The sequence below is a fragment of the Sceloporus occidentalis genome, unplaced genomic scaffold (assembly GCF_023333645.1).
Source record: "Sceloporus occidentalis isolate IW3139 unplaced genomic scaffold, rSceOcc1.0.p SCAF_12, whole genome shotgun sequence".
Classification (NCBI taxonomy): Eukaryota; Metazoa; Chordata; class Lepidosauria; order Squamata; family Phrynosomatidae; genus Sceloporus; species Sceloporus occidentalis.
In genome coordinates, this window is record NW_028316992.1 from 17,247,489 (window position 1) to 17,274,914 (window position 27,426).

General features: G+C 39.5%; 1 protein-coding gene across 2 annotated transcripts in view; it reads right to left on the bottom strand.

Moving 5' to 3' along the window:
- ERBB4 (erb-b2 receptor tyrosine kinase 4) overlaps positions 1 to 27,426 on the bottom strand; it is a 982,414-nt gene that overhangs the window by 195,623 nt on the left and 759,365 nt on the right. The window contains exons 13-16 of one of the 2 annotated variants that reach the window (XM_089478015.1): positions 24,780 to 24,912; positions 17,216 to 17,309; positions 15,869 to 16,023; positions 8,359 to 8,433 (exon numbers count right to left, since the gene is read on the bottom strand). In XM_089478015.1, the coding sequence (XP_089334141.1) occupies positions 8,359 to 8,433; positions 15,869 to 16,023; positions 17,216 to 17,309; positions 24,780 to 24,912 (457 nt within the window). Of the gene's footprint in view, positions 1 to 8,358; positions 8,434 to 8,559; positions 8,605 to 15,868; positions 16,024 to 17,215; positions 17,310 to 24,779; positions 24,913 to 27,426 lie in introns of both variants that reach the window. The other variant, XM_089478014.1, reaches the window with a different exon arrangement.

Genomic DNA, 27,426 nt, shown 5'->3' on the forward strand with positions numbered 1-27,426 from the left:
CCAGCTGACTGGAGGAGGGCAAACGTTGTCCCCATCTTCAAAAAGGGGAAAAAAGAGGATCCCAACAATTATCGTCCAGTTAGTCTGACATCAATACCAGGAAAGATTCTGGAGCAGATCATTAAACAGAGAGTCTGTGAACATCTAGAAGGCAATGCCATAATCACAAAAAGTCAACATGGGTTTCAGAGAAACAAGTCATGCCAGACAAATCTAATCTCTTTCTTTGACAAAATTACCAGCTTGGTAGATGAAGGGAATGCTGTGGATATAGTATATCTTGATTTCAGTAAGGCCTTTGACAAGGTTTCCCATGACATTCTTGCAAACAAGCTTGTAAAATGTGGGCTAGACAAAGGAACTGTTAAATGGATCTGTAATTGGTTGACCGGCCGAACCCAAAGGGTGCTCAACAATGGCTCCTTTTCATCCTGGAGAGAAGTGACCAGTGGGGTCCCACAGGGCTCTGTCCTGGGCCCAGTGCTATTCAACATCTTTATCAATGACCTGGATGACAGAATTGGGAGCATACTTATCAAATTTGCAGATGACACCAAATTAGGAGGAATAGCTAATACCCCAGAGGACAGGATCAAGATTCAAAATGACCTGAATAGACTAGAAAGCTGGGCCAAAGCTAACAAAATGAAATTCAACACAGAGAAATGTAAGGTATTGCACTTAGGGCGGAAAAATAAAATGCACAGATATAGGATGGGTGACACCTGGCTGAATGAAATTACGTGTGAAAGGGATCTAGGAGTCCAAGTAGACCACAAGTTGAACATGAGTCAACAGTGTGATGCGGCAGCTAAAAAGGCCAATGCTATTTTAGGCTGCATCAATAGATGTATAGTGTCTAGATCAAGAGAAGTAATAGTGCCACTGTATTCTGCTCTGGTCAGGCACCACCTGGAATATTGTGTCCAGTTCTGGGCACCACAATTCAGAAAGGACATTGAGAAACTGGAGCGTGTCCAAAGGAGGGCGACAAAAATGGTGAAGGGTCTGGAAACCATGCCCTATGAGGAACGACTTAGGGAGCTGGGGATGTTTAGCCTGGAGAAAAGAAGGTTAAGAGGTGATATGATAGCCCTGTTTAAATATTTGAAAGGATGTCATATTGAAGAGGGAGCAAGCTTGTTCTCTGCTGCTCCAGAGAACAGGACCCGGAACAATGGATGCAAGCTACAGGAAAAGAGATTCCACCTGAACATTAGGAGGAACTTCCTGACAGTAAGGGCTGTTCGACAGTGGAATGCACTCCCTCGGAGGGTGATAGAGTCTCCTTCCTTGGAGGTCTTTAAACAGAGGCTGGATGGCCATCTGTCAGGGATGCTTTGAATTGGATTTCCTGCATGGCAGGGGGTTGGACTGGATGGCCCTAGTGGTCTCTTCCAACTCTATGATTCTATGATTCTATGATTCTATTTCCCCATCTTTTACCATACTGTGCACTCTGCTCCCTGCAGTCCCAGGCAGATCAGTTTAGCATCACTAGCTATCTTTTAACCTGACAACACCAAGAACCTTCTATAATCTTTTTGAATCTACAAATCAGGCAGAAGCTCTACTGCTACTAGTGCTTTCCCCACCAAAGTCTGGCTACTACTGGGCTATGTTCTTAAACACATAGTAAGTATTACCAATCCAAAGCCTCTTTTTTTGTTTAAGTTTAAGCTCAGAAATAAATTGTACATTTCTGTTCTAAAGTAATTTTTATGGTGTGTTTTCCCCTTTTCCGAACCCTTACTTTTTTTTTATAGGACTGTGTATATAATTAGCCTATAAATAACTGCAACATATAGAAAACTTTAAAATGCAGAAGACCATAGCACTATAAAAACAGGGTTGACTAAGAACATTCAGAGTTTATTAATGGCAAGTTTCCCCTTTTCCTATCGTGCATTCAGTGCTGCTGAGTTACTGTGAAATTATAATGAAATCATACTGTGAAGGGGGTATCAAACACAACCAGGAAAGGATTTCACTGCTTTACAAAGGATTTGCCATTAATTAGCTCTTGTATACATACACAGTCAACAGAAAAGGAAAGCCTGGTGTTTATAAAAGGGTGAGTCAAAAGGAGAAATGTGCTTTTGTGCAGTTGGAAGAAAAGGATGAAGAGAGTTGATATCCACACACTGTTTCACGCAACCATCTCTCTGTGGGGAGGACTTAGTTAATTAGCTCCTCTTAGTTAAAAGGGGAAATGTGAAAATACGAAGGGCCTGCATTTAGGGTGCAAGTCAATACATGCACCAGATTATAAAAGGCAATGTTAAAATTCTGTTTCTCCATGCTGATTACATGCGTCATAATAAGATTGTTTATCTACTAGGAAAATAGAAAATTGTTCCCTTTGGTTTACAGGATTCTTCTGCTCTTAATTACACCTTGAATGGTGATTCTGAAACTTGAAATGATAGCAATATTTTCCCCAGATATGATCATGAGCTTTTATATGGGCCTGCTTGGCTCTGAATATGCACCACATGCAGGTTGCTGCACTTCTGGCTCAAGGTCCTTCATTTCAGTGCTCCATAAAAGAACAATCAGGCAAATAGATGACAAAAGTTCAAGTGCTTTCTGTGAACTACCAGGCTGACATAAATTATGACCTCGATAAATATCAAAGGATTGGACCATATCTCAGTAACAGAGCACAAACACTTCAAAAAGGAAATAGGTAGAAGCCTAGGCATCTCCCATAACAAAACATCTCACATGGCAGAATTGGCCATGCAGGCTTCCAGCTAGCCAGAGTAGATAGGACTAATTGGCTTGGCTCGCTGGTTTACAAAGTTGGATATGGTTTAACTACATCTCCCAGAATCCTTGGCCACTGGTCATGATCCATGGATCTACAAGGAGTTGAAGACCAGCAATATCGGAGGACCTGTATTTGGGAACCAGGAAGCTAAATGGACAGTGGCCAGACACAAGCAGATTGGGTTCATATATCTTTTTTGTTAAAGACAGCCAGTCTCTATATAATAAAACCTCTAATTGTGTAGATATCATATGCGTTAGTTTATGTGAAGGGAGAAACTATAGGGAAGCATGGATCTGTTTTACTGTGTCTCATATAGCTCCATCAACCCATCACTGTATCTTACACAGCTTCAGCACTCATCATGGCTGGGCAGGCCTCCCTCTCCTGCAGCAATGCAAGCTGTGTAAAACTGGTAATCTGAAAAAGTGGGGCAAGCAAAATCAGTGATTGTCATAACTCAACCTGTCCAGGTTTGTGCTAGTGTGAAAAATGGTTGTCCCTCTCAGCTCATAACAGAGTATCAGTATAATGCATAAAACCACAAATTTCTCCTTATGACAGGAAACAGTCTTGCTTCGTGACAGAGGAGGTGGTTGTAGGATAGTCCTTTAACAAGGTTTCTCTTCACCCTACAGATTATTCCCATCCCTTCATTTTGTAGGGTAGTGCTTTAACAAGGTTTCTCTTGACCCTATGGATTATTCCTATCCCTTCATTGCATATAAACAATTTTAGGGCAAAGTACATAAGCAAGCTGGTACCTGCCAGCATGGTGCAGTGGTTTGAATGCTGGACTAGAATTCTGGGAGACCAAAGTTCAAATCCCCATTCAGGCATGGAAAGGTATACTGGCTGTCCAAGTCAGACTCTCTCCACCCAAAAAGGAAGGCAATATCAAAACACCTTGGAATAAATCTTTCCAAGAAAACCCTAGGATAGGGTTGCCCTAAGTTGGAGATGACCGGAAGGCACATAACAACACAAGCAAATGGTTATCCGGTTACTTTGTATCAGTTACTTGAGATCAGTTGATAATTATCAGGTAATTTCAGATAGTTGGGACCAAACACAGACCAGATATGGGGCAAATAATTTGAAGCTCAGCCTAAGCAAGACACATGAAATGTTACTACGTGATCCCCCCCCCCCCCCCCCGATCACATAGGGGTGGTGGAGTGCATTTATTTCATTGATAGTCCTGTTCTGGATAAGGCTGTATTAAAGATTGGATTCTAACATAACCTCTCCAATTCAAATACAGGCTTCTAAGCAATACAAAATAATACAGGCATACCTCAGTTAACAAAGGCGGGTTACAGACCGCCGAAAAGCGACTGTCTGCTGCCGCTGCCAGTTGCAGTGTCCGGGAACCGCAGCAGCCAAATGGCGCGGTTCCCAGACGCTGTAAAGAAGGAGCGTGAAAATTACGCTCCTTCCTGCGCCCCGGAAGAGACGCCACAAGTGCCGAAGTGCGCACTCGCAGCGTCATTTCTGGGGCACGACGTGCAGATGCAGCACATCCGCTACGTCAAGATGGCGGCAGCTGTGTGGAACGGCTGCCGCCATTTCGTACGGACTCAGTTCGTACTAGGGTTAGGGGCGTCTGGAAGACGACTGAGTCCATCCTAGGGTGCCCGTTTGTAACGGGCCAAAGTCTCTGGTAAAGAAGCTCCTTTCTACAAAGTCGTCTTCTGCCTACCCAGCCCCACTTCTTTTCCTCCTTCCTCCTGGTGCTCCATCTAGCCAGAAATGTTCGTTATACAGTGTTACCATGGGGTATGTAGGTGTGATAATGGAGGATTGGAGAAACACAGGCATTCAAGGTTGTGAAGTTGCAGCAGCATGTTTGCAGCAAATAGTGAAATAAACCTTGAGCTGGGAAAGAATGGGATACTTCTCAGCCAATCCTAATCTAGTTACCTGTGCCTGTTTAAAAGAGGCAAAGTAACAGCAGCTGCCTCTAGAATCCCTTTCTGAGCATGAATGAACAGCAATGAAAAGAAAGGAGGAAAGTGAATTAGCCTGCCTCAACAGCTACTGCTGCATGTAAAAAAGAAAAAAAAAAGCACAGATCTATGCGTCTAGCGAACAAAATGGAATAAAAGTGGAGGCTGGTGGCAGAAAAAGTCATCTGTGGGTGCATTCCAGGAGAAGCTTTCAAGTGGCCTATTGAAAGTTCAAAATCTTTTTGTTTACTTATGCAAGGCTTACCTGGCCAAGTTGTTTCATTTCACATGTGCCTATTGTTAGTTCTGAATAAAAACTTTGGTGAAGCACTCATCCTTTTTTTGTGGTATCGGAACATAAGCCTATTCATTCTATGTTATTTCTACATCTGGTACCAAATTTTCTGTTAAAGAAATAATGTCTAGGAACACATCTATCTTGGTAACTGAGGTATAAAGATTGAGTCTGCCTTATCCAAGATGCTTGAGACCAGAAGTATTTTGTGCTTTGTATTTTTTTCAGATTTTAAAATATTTGTATATACATAATGATGTAGCTTGGAGATGGGACCCATGAAATTATTTTATGTCTTGTATACCCATTATGCACATAGCCTAAAGGTATTTTTATACATAATACCTTTTTATTTTTTTTAAAAAAAGTACATTAAACAAGGTTTGTGTACACTGAACCATCTGAAACTAAAGGTGTCAGTATCTCAGATAGCCATGAAAAAAGTTTTGGAGTTTGTAACCCTGGATAAGGGAGACTCAACCTGTACATATCACCTGAATTCCAATACACATTTACATAGAAACTTCCATTGATAGTCAAGATTAGTTTAAACTGGGACAAATATTAGGCATTATTTTTACTACTGGATTACCCCTTCCCACCCTGTTTTGGCCATTCCAAGTTTCTCCCTATAGTTGGATCCCAGGAAAATTACGGTGCTCAAAACAGTGAATTGTTTAAGAACAGAAGTTTGCTGTCCCATTTTCAATTCAATCCATAATATTATTGTTAAAAATGCATAGAAATACTTCCATTTATTTTCATACATACTTTTTTTCATAATGAAAACATTTTATTTCTCCTAATATGTGCGTTTTTGTATCCATTTCTCCTAATCTAGGCATTTTTGGAGTTGAAGACTAAATTGCAAGAACTAGAATTGTACTAAGTCAAAGGATAAATGTGTTTCATTCCACATAACGGCTCAGGAAGAGCAACATACCTATTTAACAAACTTACTAGAGGTAAAAGAAAATATTCTGAGTGCTAAAACCTTGGGTATTTTAAAATCCAGGCTTGCCACATTATCCAATGTTCATGCAACTCAGTTCTAGATTTCTCATTGTAATTCTCAGAGAATTAGGGGCAATATAGCTCTTTCCCAATATAATTAAAAGCAATCATTCAGAAACCACCACAATAACTACAATGTAAAACCTTAGGACAGCTAGGTGGGTGGATAACAACAGCGTGCAGGCTGTAACCCATCTGCCAGCTCACAGAAGTACTGCCAACTAACTCTGGCACAGAATCCAATCCTGTTCTCACTGGCGTCAGCTCCCTGTGCTGATTTAGCGTTGATGATTTCATTTTGTGCCAATTGCCCTGTGCTCAGGAATTCTCAGTTGGCAAGAACTGAGTCACATCTGGCTCCCTGTGCTGCTACTCATTCATGCCCATGGTAGGCACCATTATCTATATGGTGATGTACATTAGTGTGCAATCATGATGTGCTTAGAGGCTAAACGTTTACAGTCTTACAGAATGGTTGGAATGGACATTTATATGTTCAAGCTGATTCTGACAATGGGGTTCTATTTGAGATGAAACTAATTTTCTGGGATCCCCATCTTAAATCAAGAAAGCCAAAAGGATCAAATATTGCTAATGATTGCAACGACACAATACCAGCAACTTCTGGAACAAATCAACAAGCTTAACAGCATGATCCTATGCATATTTGCTCAGAAGCAAGCACAGATGTGTCCAACAGAACATATCCTTATTTTGAAGAAGTGCAGGTCTATGCAATTATGTACTTTTAACTCTGCTTTGTTTCCTATATCTTCTGTCTTTGGACAGGATGTGTATGAAGAAAACATGTAGGACAAGATGTGAAGTTGAAGGCTTTCATGGCTGGCATCCATGGTTTTTTGGAAGATGCCAGCCACAGACACTGGCGAAACATCAGGAAGAAAATTTTCTAGAACATAGCCACATAGTCCGAAAAACCCACAAAAAAAACATGTAGTACAAGAGTTTGGATCCTGTGCCACATGGGATTCATGGGATTCTCTACGAGGTTCACACCAGTCCCCAGGTGTCAAAAACCAATAGCTCACTAATTTTCAAGAACAAACAAACAAACAAATAAAATACAGACTTGTTTGGGCTCAAATGCTCTCAAAGTATGGTGTCAAAATGTAAGGCACACCTCTGAATCTCACCAAAACAACTGATAAAGCAACACAAAACCCCAAATTTACAAGCAGAAATGAATTTTGAACATGGACTCTGCCCATTTTCCAGCCAATTTTCAGCGTACTACAATCCAGTCCAGAGTGTTTACACTTGTCCCAACTAACCATCCTAAGTGAGTGACAGTAGGTCTTATGGCTATATGATTTGCTTCCAGTGACTAGAGCAAAGAACCTTGCACATGGCTAGTGTACCTTTTAAAAACAAAAATCATTTCCCCCCATCTTCCAGTGCTACTGTATAATCCTGATCTGGTATTTGTGTATTTTTTTTTTTTAATCAAATGTCTGTTTTGGCAACATGAACCAATCTACTTCATCATCTACAGGGTGAGAAAGTCTTAATTGTATAAATAAGCAGAAGACACTGAAACATTTTTAGAAACAGACAGCTACATTTTTATTCTACTTTCTGCCTGAAAGGCAAGCTATAGGAAAATAGATGTAATACTTTGTGAGATGATGTTGATTTAAAGATAGCAGGGGGGAGGGGAGATAAATTAAATTTTTTGGTTAGAACAAATATGTTTGAACCAGGGAGGTCATATTAACAAGCTTCAATTGCAGGAAACATGTTGTGTATATTGTACATACTTTTTTTCAGAAAGAAAGAAAATTTGCTTTAATTGACGAGGAAAGGTCAATTGGATTTTTTAGCTAAACACACTAATTTAGAATACTATAGTTGACTTTTAAAATGAGAAAATACTTAAGTACGAATTCATATACTTCTCTCTCTTTGTGTGTGTGTCTTTCCTGTCATATTGCTGCCTCCCCAATGCAGGAACCTTAATTTTCATTTGGTGCAATGGCTCAGAATTCTTTCATAGAGCTAAACGATTCTCCATGATAGGCTGGATGAAGCCATGTTTTCAAAAGGCAATTGCAAACAACTCTTTTGAAAAAGCAATGCTTGTAGCTGTAGTCCTGTGTTCAGTTATGTACATTTTATTTCATTTGATTAAGTGGAGCAAGTAACCACCCCAAATAACTTGTGTATAATTTTGCAGAGAAGGACTATACTGTACACAGGACTATCCAGTTTCCAGCTGACCACACTGGTTAGCATGACTCCCTGGTCTTGGATCAACAAAAGAAGGACAAGAGGAAGGGGGAAAAAAAAGCAGGGATGGCAGATGTTACCTAGCATGTTGTAGTAAAGTGGACTGGCGTGTCCACGGATAGTAAATGCAGTCATGACTAGTGGGACCTCTACACCTGCAGGCAATTAACAGAACAGAAAATATCATTCACCATTCACAGGGGGCCATGCACACACAGGCACCTTTGCCCACACATGGAACATGGGAAGTGTGGCAAGAGGAGCAAGTGCTCAGCAAGTACCTATCCATGAAACCAATGCAGTCCTCAAGGCGTGGGCCTATGCACCTGCAGCAAATCCAGATGAAAAGAGTGGGGGGAAGAGGGAAAGAGAGAGAGAGAAAAATCTGTTAGCCAACTTATGCAGGAAATAAAAATGTAAATAAATCTCCATTCCACCTTGGTCCAGGAGGCAATCTCTGACAATTCATGGAGTTATTCAGGTTTCATGAAGTCCATTGGTCAAGGATGATGCTACTCCCCAGCCCAAGCAAGATAAAAACAGTAGAAAACAAAATGAGGCAGGATGTTCCAAGACTGAAGCATTGCAGATATAGGATGCATCCAGTTGAAAAGTCCCAGATTTTCTTCCTGTTCATTCTGATTTTATACAGGGTAAAAATAAACTGACCTCCATTGCTGGTATACAAATAAGTTTATTGCATGCCATTTCCAGACCGTTCTGGGCATGGGATGGGATCAGCACAGAACAGGTGAGAATGGGTGTTACTGCACAGGAGAATGCCGCTGATGCCACCGGGTGTCCCCAAGCCGTTCCTCATCTGTGCTAGGGCAGTCAATTTTGAAGAACAATTTTGAACCATTCTTCAAAATCGGCCGCCATCCCAGCAGGATTGGGGGTGTTTTCCTGTGTGGTAACACCTGTTCTCGCCCATACTGATCCCTTCCCATGCCCAAAATGGTCAGGAAATGGTGTGCGATCAACTTAAAAGTCTCTGCATGCTAGGAGCTAATAGAAAATGTTCTGGGATAACCAAAAGATGCATGGGTCTCCAAAATAAAATGTGAAAGAACAGGAACAGAATCTGGTACTTTCTGGTCTTGTTAATTCAGTCTGGATGGACGCAAGCTGTAAAATTGTTGAATTACTTACCTGCAGGAGTTAATTGTGGAATTGTAGGAAGGACCCCAAACACATTTCATCTGCTAACTGAGAGGTTTACCTTTCTTGGTTTCTCACAGCAGTTGTTTAACATAATTGAGCAACACAGTCCGCCTGTCAGTGGAATACAAGGCGACAAAAGATATCCCCTCTCTCTATGTAAAGGGACATTCCCATTCAAATTCTAGTTCTACCCTTCAATGCAGTATAAAGGTGTGTTGTATCATCTTGATTCAGAGGGCATTTGTTATGTGACAGACCTGCCCACTATCAAACATCAAAACATAGCTAATTAGGCATTCAATCAGCTTCCTAAAAAGAAAATCCTATATTTTTTAGCTTTCACTGGGGAAACTAAATGTGAAGGGAAGTATAAACAAGACAGGTCAGGATTTCTGGGTTGAGTTTTTTGGGGGAAGGGATTCTTCTTAAAGTTTATGCTTTTCACTATCATTTGCAGCACAATATTTTATTTAACTGCCTTGTTCTTTTAGAAGTTTTTAAAATAAAACTTATTGTTATTAATATTATTAAATTTAAATTTTCACTTTTACAATTTTAGCTCTAAATTATCAATCTGGATGTGAATATGATAAACTCACCCACTGAAAGAACCTATTAGAGATCAGACATCCCAGCTTATCTTGCCTTCTTCTGAAAAATATCACACACACACACACACACACACAGAGCATAAACCATATTCCCATGGGAATTTTGGACCTTGAAACATTCTGAGAGATTATGGAAAGCCTTGCAAGGCTTTTTAAAAATGTCTCTCTGTCACTTTGCCACCCCCATCAAATTTCTGTTTCCTTACATTCCCTCCATAACCCCCTCCACAAACACACACATTTTCCTGGGAGGAGGCAGTTCTGTGCAAAAAGGAGGGGTTTCATTTCTGCTTCAAATGTATACTAACATCTACCAGTAGCTTTCTTTCCAAAGTGCACCATAGACTCAGCATAAAGAGAAATGTCTTCCTTCAACAATTGAAATAGCAGTTATTGACTAGAACAGGAATCACCTTATATGATTTGGAGCAGCAAATGAGGCAATCTATTTTCCACTCATATCACTTTTTCATGTGTTCACTCTGTAAATCCGATCCATCCTTTTTTCCATTTATTTAAAAGCACCTATTTGTGGATGTGAGATTCGTCTGCTAGGTTTGAATCATTCTACTTTCTCACTGGATAGCTGTGTTCATGCTGCTCTGAAGGACCTTCCAAACCTCTGGGGAGTGACTTTTTTTTAGAAGGGAAAGAGAAACGTTCCAGGCAGCTGCTATATTGAACAATGGAAGTTCACATAACCATAGGATGCAAGCTAAATTATCTGAAAATAACTCATTTTGTTGTACACACACACACACACACACACACACACATTATAGTATACTATACTCTAACACTGCAATCCTGATGAGGAAGCTTGGCCTGGCATTTCAGCCATTTCGGCTCAGAACATCACAGCCAGGTCTAAGTTAGCAAAGGTCCTGAAAATTTTTCCATGCCCAGTCTGTCTGAGCCCTGTTTTAAGCTTACTAGCAGGGAGGTAGCCAAGGGGGGGGGGATCTTGGGGTCCGGACCCCCCCTTCCATTAGAAAAATGAATGGTATGTGCTGCTGCGCCGCTGCACCCAAGCCCCATTATAATGATGGCACTTAGTCTGGACCCCCCCCCCTTCCTAAAATTCTGGCTACGTCCCTGTTACTAGTTTTTATTTCTGGTAACAGGGAGCAGATCAATGGTGCAAAGACAGGCAGTAAGCCATGCTAGCTTCAATGCTGCCCTGCGCATTTGGTTCTGCCCTTACCTTGATCATAATTTAGCCAATATATAATGCATCCATCTTTTGAAAATGCAACAGCATTTATCACTTAGAGTTCAAAGATGTAACGTAGGCTGCATCCACACTGCAGAAATAAAAAAGCAAAGCTCTAGCTGGGAATTCTACAGTTCCCAGAATTCCATAGCACTGAGTCATGGCAGTAAAAGTGGTGTCAAACCAGATTATTTCTGCAGTACACATGCAGCTATAATGGACTATAATATCAATTTGTGTGTGCTTGGCAATAACAACTTTACTTTTTATTTCTAAAACATTTCAGGAATATTATTTTCCATTTTTTAATGTGTGTTTTTGTTTTGGAAAAAAACAAAAACACCCAAAAATAAATTCACTAGTATTGTGTTATTTGGTGTGTTGTTCCTAAAATAATGAATAATGGCTGACAAGTTACTTCAGTGGACGAGATTTTGCTTAACACATCACTTTATAAAAATAAATGTTTCAGGCTCTAGGACGAAGTCATGTTATATCAGAATTCAGAAAGAGTGAATCCCTCAAATTCCTCAATGATTTCTTTTAAGTCACTAGTGTGGTTTAACTGGGAAATTCCTATAGTGGATATATATAAAAGACCAGACCTCATTAGAGCACTGAATGGGATTGGTGTGACAATGCAACTGCACTTTTTTTGACAAGTATTTTAGCCATGCTGCTTCTTCTAGTTTCATTCCAGTAACCCGTCAACCACAGAGGATTAAAGTTACGCTACATGGAATAGCATTTTCACAACTGTTCTTATTCTGGGCCAAATATGAAGGCAGACATTTCATTTCTCTCACTGCTTCTGTTTATTTCCACTTGGGGAATCCTGTACAAGGAGGGAAGAAACATAAAGTGCCAATTTCTGTTACAAAGCCATAAAAGTAGAGAATTATGAATCAGAAAATGGGTGGGGGGATACTAATTCTGTTTCAGAGCATATTCAAGTGAAACCCTGTCAGTTCTGGCAAGAAGACGGATGAAGCATAAAATCCAGACATCTGGAGCATTCATTATAGCCACTCACATTTAACAGGACTTCTGGGGGACAGGGGTACATTTTAAATGAGAGTCATTGTTTATTTTAAAAAAAATACTAGGAATGATACTACTGAGTGGTATTTAGTTGTGTCTCTGCTCTGTTTTGTTTAGTTACAGGGTTATTCACAGAGATGTGTTTTCCCACTAAGCCTCTTTTCTGTTTCTTTGTATTTAGAATATTCAGATGGGTGGCAAGCGAAAAGAGCATGGTTCATTTTTAATAATAAAAAAGATAAGATAGGGCCCAAACAGACAGGCAAAAATAAAACTGCTTTAGGCCACTTTGGAAGTGTGCTGTTTAAATGCTGCATGCGTCCTAAAAGTCCGGAAGCCATGCCAAAGCCATGCTCCAGTCCTAAGGACTGAAGAGCAGCTTTGGCACATCTTCTGGCCTCTTAGGATGTGTGTGTCACTTAAACAGCATACCTCCAAAGTGATCCGAAACAGCTTTATGCTGTCCTGTCTGTTCAGGCCCATAGTTACATTTGACTGAACCAAAGATAAGACATCTTCCCTAGAAGACAATTTTGCTGGTCTCCTAGAGTAGATGTGTAGGGAGAAAGATGGAAAGACTGCTGCTAATGCTGTCATTTTTTATGGTGTGCTGATCCCAAGAAATATAACACAAGAATTTTGTCACAAAAGATTGGAGAAACGAAGATATCTGCTGTCAAACCAGGAGCACCTATGGGTTGGGTCTATAAGTGTTTTACAGAGAGGTTACCACTTGCATTCATCTCATTCTCTAGAGCCTGCAGAAGCTCAAAAGAAAAAAAAATGAAATAAATCCTGATACAACATAGCCAAAAATATTACCTTTATTACTTGTTCCTCTGATCATCAGGATTAGGGCTCAGAGTCGAACTCACCAAGAACTCTGACCAACTCTTTTTTCCTGGCCCTAATTCACTATCTAACAAGAGACTGACATGCAGACATTTTGCAAGTGAAGCCTCCCCATGGAGATAAAGAAATGAGAAAAGTATCACTTGTTAGAATTCTACATATCTAGCTGTTGTTAAAGTCACAAGAGCAGAACCAATTACATTTTGGGATCCTCCATTTGAGATAGAATCAAACTGAGAGGGGGGGAATGTCAATGTACATATTGAATTAGATTATAGCACTTCGTCTGAGTTACCCAAACCTCTTCCATTAATGATATCATTAGACAGCTATCACTCTCTTTAGGTCTCTCAATAGCACCATCGTTTTTGTTATTATAAAACTATATTTTTCTTTTTCTTATTATGTAACTCAGATTTTTCAAGGGCCAAGTGGAAGATATGTCTGCAACAGATTCTGGCAGTGTCTCTGCCGTCTTAGTTTCATTTCCCTAATGGCCCTGTTGTAATTAGATTTGCAAAAACAGCAAAAGGTCTCATTTTGAATGGCAACAGCTGTTGACATCAACATTTTATTGAATAATTTACTGGTTTAATTTTAGCTGCAAAACAATAAAAGCCTCTTGTGAATGATTCTTTCACAGGACTGAAATTTTTGTCTGTCATTTGTTGTTGTCATCTCTTGCGCTCTCGGTTGGGCTTTGCCTAACTCTTTCATTGCAGAGTAACTATTTTCGAACCTTAGTGGCCCCTGTTAAATGTTCAGAGATCACATTAGTTAAGTGATTTTAGTGCCACGTTTCTGTATGACTGAACTAAGACCATATTCTGCATGGTAAACATTGACATTTAGAAATGCAGAGATTTAGAGCGCAGGCTATACATTGCAATCACCACATGAAACAAACAAACAGACAAAAACTCATGCAACAGGCTTTGCCTGTTGCGAATTCAGAAGGCTCCTCCAGAAACAAGCAGTGAAAACTAGACAGGACTGTACAGCTGCTGCCCACCTTTCTCCATCACTTTCTTATCTCTGCTTACCTTATCTCTCCTTTAGTGGATATTTTTCTCTAGGGGGTGGAAGAGGGAAGGAGAGGGATAACAAGCTGGTGATGAGCAAAGATAACAGAAGCAGAAAAGATGGAGGAAGATAGCCATAGACTGTACAATCACTTCTAGCTCTCTCTCTCTCTCTCTCTCTGTGTCTAGGAGAAAACCTCATAATTTTTAATGGCCAGAGTTCAGAGGTCTCTTAATTAATTCTTAATTCTTGCTACTTTCAAGTGTGTCCTTTCGGGATCTGGCATCCTGATTCAAACCTAAACCTAGCAGGTGAACACTTGGTGAACTATTTATATAGCACTCCCTGTAACTGAACAATGTTTTGCTTTTGTTTTTTTTTCTCCTGGAGAACCAAAATATTACCTTGGGCAAATGCTGCTAAATGAGGATTAATGTTTGGTATGCTTGCAGAGTAAGATATGGGTCAATCAGGAACTGCAGCCAATTGAGATGAGCCGCCATGCTTTTTGTTTTTAGTGGTTCATTCAGAAAATAATCCCTCAAAGTGACCTGGTTCTTCAGCTATGAGCACTATGCTTTGAATAACATTCCATTGAAGTCCTCTCGAAGTAAATACTTTATTTTTTAACAGGGTCCCATGACATCTGCTCCGTGAACATAAACGCCGAAACACAGTACACAGAACCAAAGAAAAGGCTCTTAAATAAATATGAATGAGATTCTGTATCTGTGCCAGCTTTCATGTTAAGAACTATTGGGGATGCTTCCGCACAAGTCTGCACCATCACAAGGGGCATTCATCGAAAACAAGAGCCATTTTAATGGCTTTAGAGGAGAAGTGCTAAACACAAGTCATTGGAGTGTAATAACTGAAGCGGAAATGTAATCAGAGATGCCTAAAAGCAAGACCTTAGAAGATTATGTTGTTTTCCAGATACAGATAGGAATATTTCTCATCAGACAAACTATTTTGGTCACACTTTATTAAATTAATATTTGTATTCCTGAGATTTAATGAGGAAAACAGAGTGCCTGAATAGATACTTCAATGAAAGGCATAATCTTTGCACATTTTTAAAAAACCTAAGAGACATTCTAAGCAAAATTGAGAGCTTTTCCTGTTGCATTTATAAGTTAGCACTTAATACAGTATCATCAATATACGCTGTGTTTTGTAGAGTTACAAAAGGAAAAAAAATCAGACTTCAACTCATATAAACTGTTGAAATAATCTCTTTTAAAAATGTTATGTAATCTAGAGAAGCAGAGAGAGAGAAACAGAGAGGAAGAGAAGGGACAATATACATACTAGAAGGTAGAAACTCATGTTTGCAAGGACAAAAGGTGCCTAGCAAAAGAGGGGAAAGGAGTTAAAATGATAGCACTTTCCCATCATTTCTACACTGCTGGCTGCTTTCCAGGCTTGCAATGGGCCAGCTCAGAAACAGATCTGCACTATTACTAGGTATTGAGCTTCACATTGATAAGACATAGATAGAGATGATATAAACTGAGAGCGACTTACACAAACTGCTGAAAAATTTGAATCTGTTACAGACATATCAGGAATGCATCAGGAGAAATTAAGGCAGGGAGGTAGGTAAGGATGTATTGTCCAACACAAGCACAGAACAAAGAGGCCAACAAAAAGTAAATGCCATTTAGTGAACTTATACAAGCTTACCCTTGAGTACAGTTTGGATGGCAAGAGTGACATTCACGGTCTTCATTAGCATATTTGAAGATGAAGCTGTTTGTCCCTTGTACACCATCGGGACATTTTTCTACACAATTTGGGCCATCTTTAAAATGGAAGCATTTGGTGCAATGGTCTGGTCCCTAGACAGAAAAGAAGAAACACATGGAGTTTACACCTCCCTCCTGCTTGGAAGACAGCTGAAAATAAATATTTTTGGAGCACAGTTCTAAACTTAAGGAATTAACATCCTGGCTTATTAACACTATTGTTACTGTTGGCTTCTAGTGCACATATAATATGGATGCAAATCTTCATAAATTTTGTGCTTGTAGGCGAGGACAAATAATTATATGATATATCTCCTTGCTGCAAGACATTCACAAAAATGTAGTTTTCAAAGACTATTCACTGTTTGGGAACTATTCTGAGAACAAAAAAATGCACATGGGATTCTTTGTGTTCATAAAGGGAAAATATTATTTTTGTTTAGAAAACAGGTTTCCTGCACAGAGAGACTCTTCTGTGCTAATATGTATTTTTTTTCCATGCCAAAATGCCATTTCCTATGCAAAAAAATCACGGTCTTGTTTCACACAGAAAAACATGAAAATTCTGACCCATGTAGAATTCTCCTTGTCAGACTTTTCTGACACCCAAAAACTGCATTTGTTGATCATTTAAAACATATTTTCAGATAGTCATTCCATTCCTAATTTGTAGCAGCCCTTACAAATCAGTCTGAGATTTATTCAAGGAGAGAACATAGACTATTTCACAACTAGTTGCGGCAAAAGCCACCAGCAAAATAGAGAGCTTCCATGGTCTGCCTTACATATCCGAAGACTCTCATTTTGACCTAAAGAGTACTAAGAAAACTTAGATTGCTACATTTCATAAACCTAAATGTCTAATTACATATATAATTATATATTTGCTGCACAGGATTCAGACATCTTTTCTAAAGGCACCCCCGTTTCAAGACGTCACACTTTCCTGTTCCTCAAAGCAAAATGTTACGTTGAAATTTCAGTTCTTGTGTGTTCATTCTAGTGCTGGAAGTGCTGCAGAAAATGTGATGTGAGAATGTTACAGCTACTACATGGGAATCAACTAGTGAGGAACCTAACCCTACATCCTACTGTCAAGCTTCCACAGCATGGGATCAGCTACCAAAAAGCCTTCTGTGATCACCAAACATGATTGAGAGGAAGTCTTTCATTGAACACCTCCAAACCTAAGCAGAATCACATGGAGCGATACTATTTTTTCAGATTAGAAGTTAGATACATTTCAATGTATGTTGTATTCCAGCTGTGTTTAGGTTGTACTCACCGGTCCCCTACAAGTGATCTTGTTGTTATCCATCTTCTCACATTGAGGGTCACATTCCACACAGATTGAACCATTTGCAAACTCCCTGTATTCTCTGGGGAAATAACAGACAGATTAAGATCACCAGAGGGTTGATTCAATCATTGAGCAGGTTCAGGATTGGATATGAATATTGTTTTTCTGGCAATACCATGCATCAGTCAAGTGTCAGAGGCACTGATTGGATTACAATGTAATGTTTGATGGAAAGAATCACACTGTTTAGGTGCTATAGCTTCCTTCAGCCTGCATCACTGGACTGCTGGGTGAAGTGGGAATTGCAAACAACTCTCATATATAAACCCTGGCCTGAGAAGTCAGACTAAATGTAAGGACTGGCAAGTATGAAGACTCTTACTGTAAGTCAGCAGATTTCCTCAGTCTAGCCAACTCATTGCTTAGGGAAGCCATGTAGTTGTACCATATACATAGCTACATACCAGTTTCACTAAAGAATCTTTACAGTTACATTTATTTATTACAAACATTTGCATGATGACCTATAACAGAAAGCCCTCTGAGTTGTTCAATATCTAAAACCAAGCAGTGGCAGATGTTGTTGTCGTCATCTGTGGTTTAAATACAGTAGATATGGTCCATTTAAAATGTTGATTCTGTTTGAAAACTCAGAATTGTTGCGAATTTTATTTCTCAACACGTACTTTCCCAAATTTATATGTTTCTTCATAAATCTGACAGTAACAGCTGGGAATTTTAAATATTGAAATGTAGAAGAAAGTGTATCTGGCAGTTTCACTCATCTAGGAAGAGGGCTTTAATCTAGAAGTGTGGTTTTGAATCCGTGTGCATTCAACCAATGTCTGTGGTGGTCTGTAAAACTGCTCCTTGTTTTACTGGCAGGGTGCATGGCAGGCAGGTACACCAAAGGGCTCATCTACACTGTAGAAATAATTAAGATTGACACCACTTTAACAGTCATGGGATTTGTAGTTTTTTGAGACACCAGCACTCATTGACAGAGAAAGCTAAAGATCCCCCTTTAAAACTACAAATCCCAGGATTCCATAGAATGAAGCTACAGCCCTCAAAGTGGTGTCAAACTGCATTATTTCTACAGTGTAGATGCATCCACAGTCCTCTCTGTGCTGGGAACCACTGAGAATACAACTGAGTTTGTTCCACAACATTCTTCATAGATCTGAAAGAACAAATTCCTTGGGTATCTCCCAAAATGGAAAACACCAGGTTGTATAATTGATTTTTTTTTTTTTTTTGCATGATTGGTGAGTTCTCTTTCTGTCTATTTGTCTTGATTCAAATTTTCCCCAGTGTACTCTAGTTCTGCAGCTGTTCATGCCCTCACACCTGAGAAACACAGGGGCATCATTCCTATTATCAGATTGGCATGTGCAATGTGAAGTCTGTACAATATGATAAAATACAATGACAGAATAACAGAAAGAGAAAATCCTGTTTAACAGTTGGGCAGAACAATTACAAATATGTATGGCACTGCCTTCCCCACATCTGCTTGTGGGTAGAAGCTGTGGGCAGTAGCAAAAGAGAGCATCAGTAGAATAATTATGAAATGTGGAATTATGATTCCTTTAAATCCAGCTCTCCAGTTTTGTTTTTTTAAATCATAGCAGAGTTATTCTTAGATAGCCAACACTATCTCAAATTATACGACAGAAGATTTTGAAAAAGGGATACACACACACACACTAAAGATTTTGAAAGTAAAAATCTTTCAGGGAAATTGGCTATGATTACTAGATGCTAATGGGCAATTTGGACTTCTTTCAAGAGATCCTCTGGACAGAGCTTCTCTCTCTCTTTTTTTTCAAGCTCTGACATCAAAAAGCAGTTTAGCACATGCTTAATTGATACATATTGACTACTAAAAAAAAAAAAATACTTTCCAGAGATCAACTCCAAGTAGGGGATGTATTTTGGAGTCGGGGCAACCACCTATAATAAGATTCGAGAGAGCCAATTAATTTAAAGTACTGATTCCATCAAATTTTCACCCATGATTGATGTTTTAAACTTGTCAAAAATGTCCATTTAATAGGCTCAGAAATGTGTTCACATTTGCACATTGGGCTCTTTATATTCACTCTTTTAAAAAAAAAATTCCACTCACATTTACTATGTGATCATAAGCAATCAAAAATTGCATCATTAAGGACACCATAGTTCCACACAACCAGTCATGTATGGTTCCATGAAGAGGAGATGAAGCCCTTACAATGATCTCACCCAGAAGAAGAAGGAATAGAAGTGTAGGCCCTCCTTCTTTCTAGTGATGTTTATTTCTTTCTCACATGCAGGAACAAGGAATTTCAAAAGTTTTCTCCCCACTGGATATGGTAATATTTGCATTTCAGGATTTAGTGGAGAAAAATCAGTTGTGAAACATATTTGGGCTTGCGCCAGGAAACCCTTTAAAACATCTCATGTTGACTGGCCATTTTTCAGTAGGTTGTTTTGATGTGCTGATATGTTTGAAGGCTTTCATGGCCAGCATCCATAGTTTTTTGTGGGGTTTGTGGACTATGTGCCATGTTCTGGAAGAGTTTTTTCCTGATGTTTCACCAGCATCTGTGACTGGCATTGTCACTTCCATCCAAGCGTTCTCTGGAGATGCCAGCCGCAGATGCTGGCGAAACATCAGGAATAAACTTTTCCAGAACATGGCCACATAGCCCGAAAAACCACAAAAAATTGCTGATATGGTCTTTCTTGTCATGGATAAGAAAAAATGTGACTATCCTTTATATCCCTATTTCCTGCCTATACATACATGGGCCAATATCTTGATTTTTCCATTCTGTTTTCCAAAGAAAGCAAAACAGACTCCAAAGACTAGATCAAATAGACATCATTGTTGTCATGTCCTTTGGGTCTGCCACAAGCAGTGGAAATTCATCCTATAATAGGCATGAAGATGATCAAACAATCTCTGCCCTCATTTTTGTAAAATTCTAATCTAATAGTGTCCATTATGGACTAAATCCAAATATTAACACCAACTGGTTTAGGCCAAGTGATTCAATGGAAACTTTTTAAATCAACACATATAAAAGTCCTATTGATTCAGTGAGTCTGCACTAGCTCTTATTAGGAACTTGCTTTAGAACCTGTATTTAAATGAAGAAATAAATTATTGCTTGTAGTGTTGTAGTTTAAAAAAAAACACTCTTACTCATAAAACTGAATTAATTGTTTCAGAAGTACTTGGATACCTTTACATACACAACTTTAAAATGTTCTTGTAGTGAAGGTGGGACAAGCTGGCCTACATAGTGGCCTTAAACATGACCATAGGATGAACCTCTTCCTATATAACTCACAAAGCTGATCAACCTGCAAACTTTATAATGAAGAATTTATTTGACCTCAGTTCTTTGGGTCAGCCAGAACACAGTGTAGTCTTGAGTGAAACTGACCAAAGTCAGCCAGGTTCATGCCAATTAATGTCCTGAGACAAGAGGAGAAAATAGTATAAAGGAGGCTTGCTCAGCATGCTGAGCAGATGACCTATGACCAAATATTGGGACACTCATATATGAGAATGCCCTTTCTACTTAATAACAAACATGGAAACAGAATTATCATTACAGCGGAGTGCCCACCAGGATATTGTTTGTTTGTTCATTTTTGGTGCAAAGAGGTACCTACCTGAAAGATAAATTATATTCATGTACACGTAGATATTATGCCATCAAAAACTAGTAGATTGCTTCCTTCTGATATGTGGCTATGTACAGAATAAGAAGCAATACACATGACAAATAATGTGGATTTAAACTACATGTGCAAATCCCACTTGATTTTTACAGTCCATTTGGATTGTGATGTTGGCCTGAGCTATCAGGATATTGAAGCTGAATAATAAACATATTGTTTAGTGTTTCTCAGGGGCTATGCAAACAGCTGCCCCCTTTTCAGCCAGATCAGGGCCGTGGCAACTGCATGCTGCAGCCTTGAACTGAGCTGCAAAAAGTGACTGCTTTTTGTGCCCTGGAAAGGGCATGACAGCCACGGTGCCACAGATCATGCAGATGCAGTGCTGGAGGGGTGTCGTGACACTGCACGCCACGTGGTGTGGCACGTGGTGTCATAGCACCCTGGGGGCAGAGCCAGGGCATGCGTCATGTAGATGCTATACCCGAACTCTGCTCCCAGGCTGGCCCAAAGTGCCAGTCTGCACAGAGCTTGTGCCACAAAGTGCCTTTTTCTATAAAGGATATCCAAAATAGTTAATCTCCACCCACAATGGATATTTCAGAACACTGCTATCAAATCTGTAATGCAGCTTTTAAAAAACCAGATGCAATAACAGAAAGATCATATCTAAATCATGGGAAAGAATAGTTTGATTTTATACTGTCTCCAAGCACCCTCAAGTACTGCAACTAGTTCTATGTATCACATTTTAAGAAAGCTACTGACAAATTGGAGTACATCCAGAAAAGGCTGACTAAGATGGTCAGAAATGTAGATACTAAGGGGTTTTACAGAAAGCCCCTAAGTGATGGGACGCTGCTCCTTTCCCTACCAGATCAGGGACAATTTTGATGCTACTTTGCAACAGTGCGTGTATGTGCTGCACCAAGAGAGTGCCGTGATGCACCATGGCTATCATGCAGTAGGATGCATAGCATCTGCACGATCTGTGGCACCATGGCTATTATGCAGTAGGATGCATGGCATCCCACCAGCATGAGGGCAGAGTCAGGGCATGTGGCGTGCAGTTGCCACACCCCCACTCTACCCCGTTGCCAGTTGGGATGTAAAGAATATTCTCCACAATTCAAAAATTAGTAGAAATATGTCTAATTCAAAAATTTCGAAAGCATTTTACAGAGAAGAAATTCTGATCACTTCTCGATCATGAGTAAGAATTTTGATTTTTAATCATTTCCAAATGAAGAAAAGAGAAGAAACTTTCAGCTGACAAATTCAATCTACAGGATTTGGGTATTTTGCGTAAGAAAAGCTACCATTCATCCTGGGTTTTACCAGGGGCTATTTCCTTTGTTAGGGTGATTCCCTCCCCCCCATCTTTGCTCACTCACAGCTTTACTTTGAAAAACAAAAGAGAACAAAAGGGGAGGCATTTTGTATGTTGGTGGTAGATAAGACATTCTGCCCTTTATGCCATACTCTTTTTGGATGCATCACACACTCTTATTCATGGATATTTTGAACTCTCCTTGCCAATATATATATATATATATATATATATATATATATTAAAATGCAAAATAAAAGTAGGTTTGCCTTAGCATCACCTTGAGAGAGCTGGAGAGAGGTTTGTCATGCCCTGCCCCTGAGGCTGAGAGAATGTGCACTCTCCTTGCCTATTATTATTATTATTATTATTATTATTATTATTATTATTATTATTGCATGACCTTAGCATCACCATGGGAGAAGTGCAGAGTTGGAGTTGAAGCTGAGAGCAAGTGACTTGCCCAAGATCAGCCAGTGAATTTCTAGGGTGAACTGGGAGGCTAGAGTCCTGATCCCAGCTCAGCCATGTAAATCCACAGGGTGACATTGGGTAAGTCACACTCTCTCACTCATAGATATTCTGCACTCTCCTTGCCAATTATTATTATTATTATTATTGCATGACCTTAGCATCACCATGGGAGAAGTGCAGAGTTGGTCATGCCCTGCCTCTGAGGCTGAGAGAGTGTGACCCTCACAAAAGAGAAGAAGGGGCAGGGTGGGGTGCAATGGCAGGAATTCTGCCATGATGGATAAAACCTAGCATTCGAAGGGATTCCAAGAGGTCATCCAACCCCCCCTCTTCTACCATGAAGGAATACCTAGGAGTTGGAGTTGAAGCTGAGAGCATGTGACTTGCCCAAGGTCAGCCAGTGAATTTCTATGGTGAACTTGGAGGCTAGAGTCCTGATCCCAGCTCAGCCATGTAAATCCACAGGGTGACAATGGGTAAGTCACACTCTCTCATTCATGGATATTCTGCACTCTCCTTGCCAATTATTATTATTATTATTATTGCATGACCTTGGCATCACCATGGGAGAGGTGCAGAGTTGGAGTTGAAGCTGAGAGCAAGTGACTTGCCCAAGGTCAGCCAGTGAATTTCTAGGGTGAACTGGAAGGCTAGAGTCCTGATCCCAGCTCAGCCATGTAAATCCACAGGGTGACATTGGGTAAGTCACACTTTCTCACTCATGGATATTCTGCACTCTCCTTGCCAATTATTATTATTATTATTATTATTATTATTATTATTATTATTGCATGACCTTAGCATCACCATGGGAGAGGTGCAGAGTTGGATCCCATGTATTCCTTCATAGCAGAAGGGGGTTGGACTGGATGGTCCTTGAGGGTCCCCTCAACTCTACCATTTCTTGTTGGGGCTTCAATCACAGTTTATTTGTTGAGACCGGGCTTTTTCCCCCCTTTTATATGTGTGCCTTCAGCTTTTTTAAAGCTTAGGAATGTTCTTTAAACCTCTGCCAAACTTCCTTTTGACATGGTAATTGAGTTTGAAATGCAAAGTAATTAGCGTAATTATTCGACTTGTCTTTTATTGTCATTCAAGAAATCTGCGAAAAATATTTCGCTAGCTGCTGAAAGGGAGAGAAGAAATCACCCTTTGAAAGGGGGACTTGTGGAACGAATATTTTTAAAAGAAATTCTCCTCAAGTTCTCAATGAACGAGAAGAAAAACATGGGTTTCTCAAATCACTAGTTGCCAGCATTTATCGCTGGTCTGTTCAGGGCCTGAGTCGTATGAGGAACAGTTAAAAAAGCTACTCATATTTAGCCTGAAGAAGAAAGTAAGTGAAAACATGGCAGTAGTCTTCAAATATCCACAGGAGTGCTCCAGGGGAAAAAGCTGATTTTAGCTAAATATTACAGATTGTCCTAGTAAGTGGTGAACTCTTTTTGATTGTGGTATTTAAGAAGAGGATGGGTGGTTATCTGTCAGAGATGCTGTAGTTGAATCCTTCACTGCAAATCCCACATCCACCAGGAGTTTGTAACAGACTGACTCTAAAGTCCATTCCAGTTCTATAATTCTCATGTGGGACCATTTTGTCTGCTACCCATTTTTGATGCTGTTTCTCATTATTTCATAAACACCAAGAAATTATGTCTCATTGAGCTATTTCACATAATCCCAGATTACTGGTCATCAATTTCCTTTCAAAAGACTGGCCAGTACTTTTGCTTCATCCCAAACCTATCAGTGTGCTCCACTGAAAATTTATATCAGACAATCACAAAAGCAATCCTTCAAATTACTCCAGCAGTTTATTTTATGTTCTTTTTTTCTTTCAAAGCCTTATATTAAGATTGGCTACTGTATTATGTCTGAGCACATTACTTGTTTTAGACACTTATCTGTGATAACAAATTGTTCTGGGAACAGAAAATTTGTATTTTCATTATCTTGTCTATGAATTTCATCCTAATATATCTTTTCAAATTTCAAAACAATGAGCATAGTTCAAGGAAACACTAACACACACACATGGGCACACATAGATCTTAAAGGAAAATGTCTTACCCGTCATAGAGATTACAAGCCTTTACACAGGTCCTTCCCCTGATGAAGTGCCTACAGGACAAACACTGATCTGGCCCCGGTCCCCAACATCCATTTTTTGAGCATAAAGGGCTGCATACCATCCCTTCCGCAGCTGTAAAACAAAGACAGGAGTAACAGTTTGCAATATATTTTATGCTAAATGGCAAACATCATTCTCAGATTTAGAAAGCTTGATGTCAAAGGCTACTACAGTGCACACCGAATTAAAGTACGAGATACTCCTTCTGGGTTTAAAGCAGGAAGGCTCTCATTATGGAACAGTGCCTTTCCTGCAGTGATATCCATATAAGCAATGGCCTCTACTCAGAGAAGCTGGACTTGCATCATCTCCATCTTCATATGAGGGGGGAAATAGGAATACTAACCTATGCCCGGGGTATTTGTTGATGCTAATTATTTCTACTCTCACAGCCAATGTGATATTGGGTTATAGTTTAGGATTAGGACATTAGTGGTCCTGATTTAAAAACCCACTGAGCCAGGAAACTCAAGTCTCCTTGCATCAGTAATAAGGACGGAAATAATATTTGAAAATATTCAAAGAATGGTCATAACTATGAGAAACAGAAAGAACTGTCAAGAATGTTTGCAATCCAGTATTTATTCTGTACAAAATTCACACGTGGTTGCTTTGTGTAGAAAACAGCAGTTTCTGCATGGAGAGTAGTATTTCAACACAGAAATATTAATCCAGATGTAGAATGTAGAAAATGATACAATTGGGAAAACTTACACATCTTTGATTTGCATAGAAAACAGCAGTTTCTGCACAGAAAATAGCATTTTCTGCATAGGAATTAATAGCTCTCCATTGAAATATTTTCCACCCTGAAAATTGTTTTCTGCACACAACAACATGAGACCTTTTTTTTGCAGAATAAGTCTTAAATTGCAAATAGCTTTCAAAAATTGTGAAAATTTCACTCAGTGGGAAGAAAATGATTGAAATAAGTCAGTGCTACCTTCAAGAAGAAACAGAGTGGAGAATTATATCTCTAATCAGTAATTTTCTCCCAGCTTGACCTAACTCGCAGAATTGTTGTGAGGCTAAAAAGGAGAACTGTATAGACTGCCCTGAATTCTCTGGAGTAAAGGTGGGATATAAATGTAGCTGATAACTACACTCACTCCCCCCCCCCCCATTTGCGGACTTGAGATCTGCAGTCTTTCACGGACGGCAAGCAGGGAGGGACAAAATGAGGTGTGTGCCTGGGGTGGCACATGCAGTGGTGCACACAGGAGCACGTCCCCATTATAACCATTGTGATTCACGGGGTGGTGGTGGTCCGGAACAGATCCTCCATGATGAATCAGGAGGGATGAATGTAGTTTTAATTTTAGATTGCATCCATTTTAGTTTTAATGTGTGATTTGATTGTGATGTGTAATCTACTGTCATTTTAAATACTTTAGATATTTTTATATATTAGGGCCTGAAAAAATTTACAAACAGAAAGGCAATGTATTTTCCACCAAATGAGCTAGCAACATACACAAAAGCAAAACTAAAATGTATATCTCTATTTTTATTTCTTTATTTTATTTATTTCATTTATATGTCACCTTTCTCCCTGAAGGGACCCAAGGTCTCTAGTGAGCAGCAAACTTGTAATAAATGTGTTATATTTTTATGGACAACAAGAACTTACACTGTGACATGAGATACCATTTCTAAGATAACAATGGACGTTATCAGACAAGGGAAATTGGAAGTATAATCCAATGGCAATCTGAATGCAATCATGGGGTTTCACGTTATTGCGTGATAGACTACCACATGCAATTTTGGGCAATGGCACACTATTTTCGGGCAATGGAAAGCCAGTTCGAATGCAATTCACATTCACGTAAATTCACTGAATGAGCAAATTCATGTAAACGCATTCTGGCCCACTTTCTTTTCATTTGAAATTAAGAGAAATTCCTCCCGTGTGATAAAATCCAATGTTGGAGTATGTATGCAACATTCAAATGCAACAGACGCAACATTCCAATATTATCTCAGTTTACAAATATCCAAAAATTTCCAGGTTTTTGTATCACAACTGATTTAAAGGTAGTGATTATTTTAACAGCATAGTTAATAATAACTTTATATGATGAAAAACTACAGCCAAAACTGCTTTTCTCACTGTCTAACCATTGATCTAGGTCCATTCTGTCATAATACTGTCTACCTAATGCTGAACCACATTTATATAAAAAGGACACAAACTGACTATGATGTGCCATCTGTTGCTCATACATTTACTTCCTAGACTCAGATATGAGGTGACAGGGCTTGCCACCACTCACAATCCTCACCTGAAAGAAAGTGGTGCATTGGAAGTACTAAAAGAAGAATAAAATAAAAAATAATCTAAGACCGCACTGCACTCCAATAAATCCCTCTCCCATGTCCCACTTCTAGTATTCCAAATCTACTCCATCCTGGCCTTTCAGTATCACTTATTAGGCTGATTCAGCTGGTAGTTGCAACTTGAAAGCCATTAAGTGGGAGGATTGCCCATCCCTTGTCTTTTCTCTCTGGTCTCTTCCAAGTGCTTAATATCCCTTAGCATAGATTATTTCCTAAAAGGCAACTGTAACATACGTTGGTCCTTCT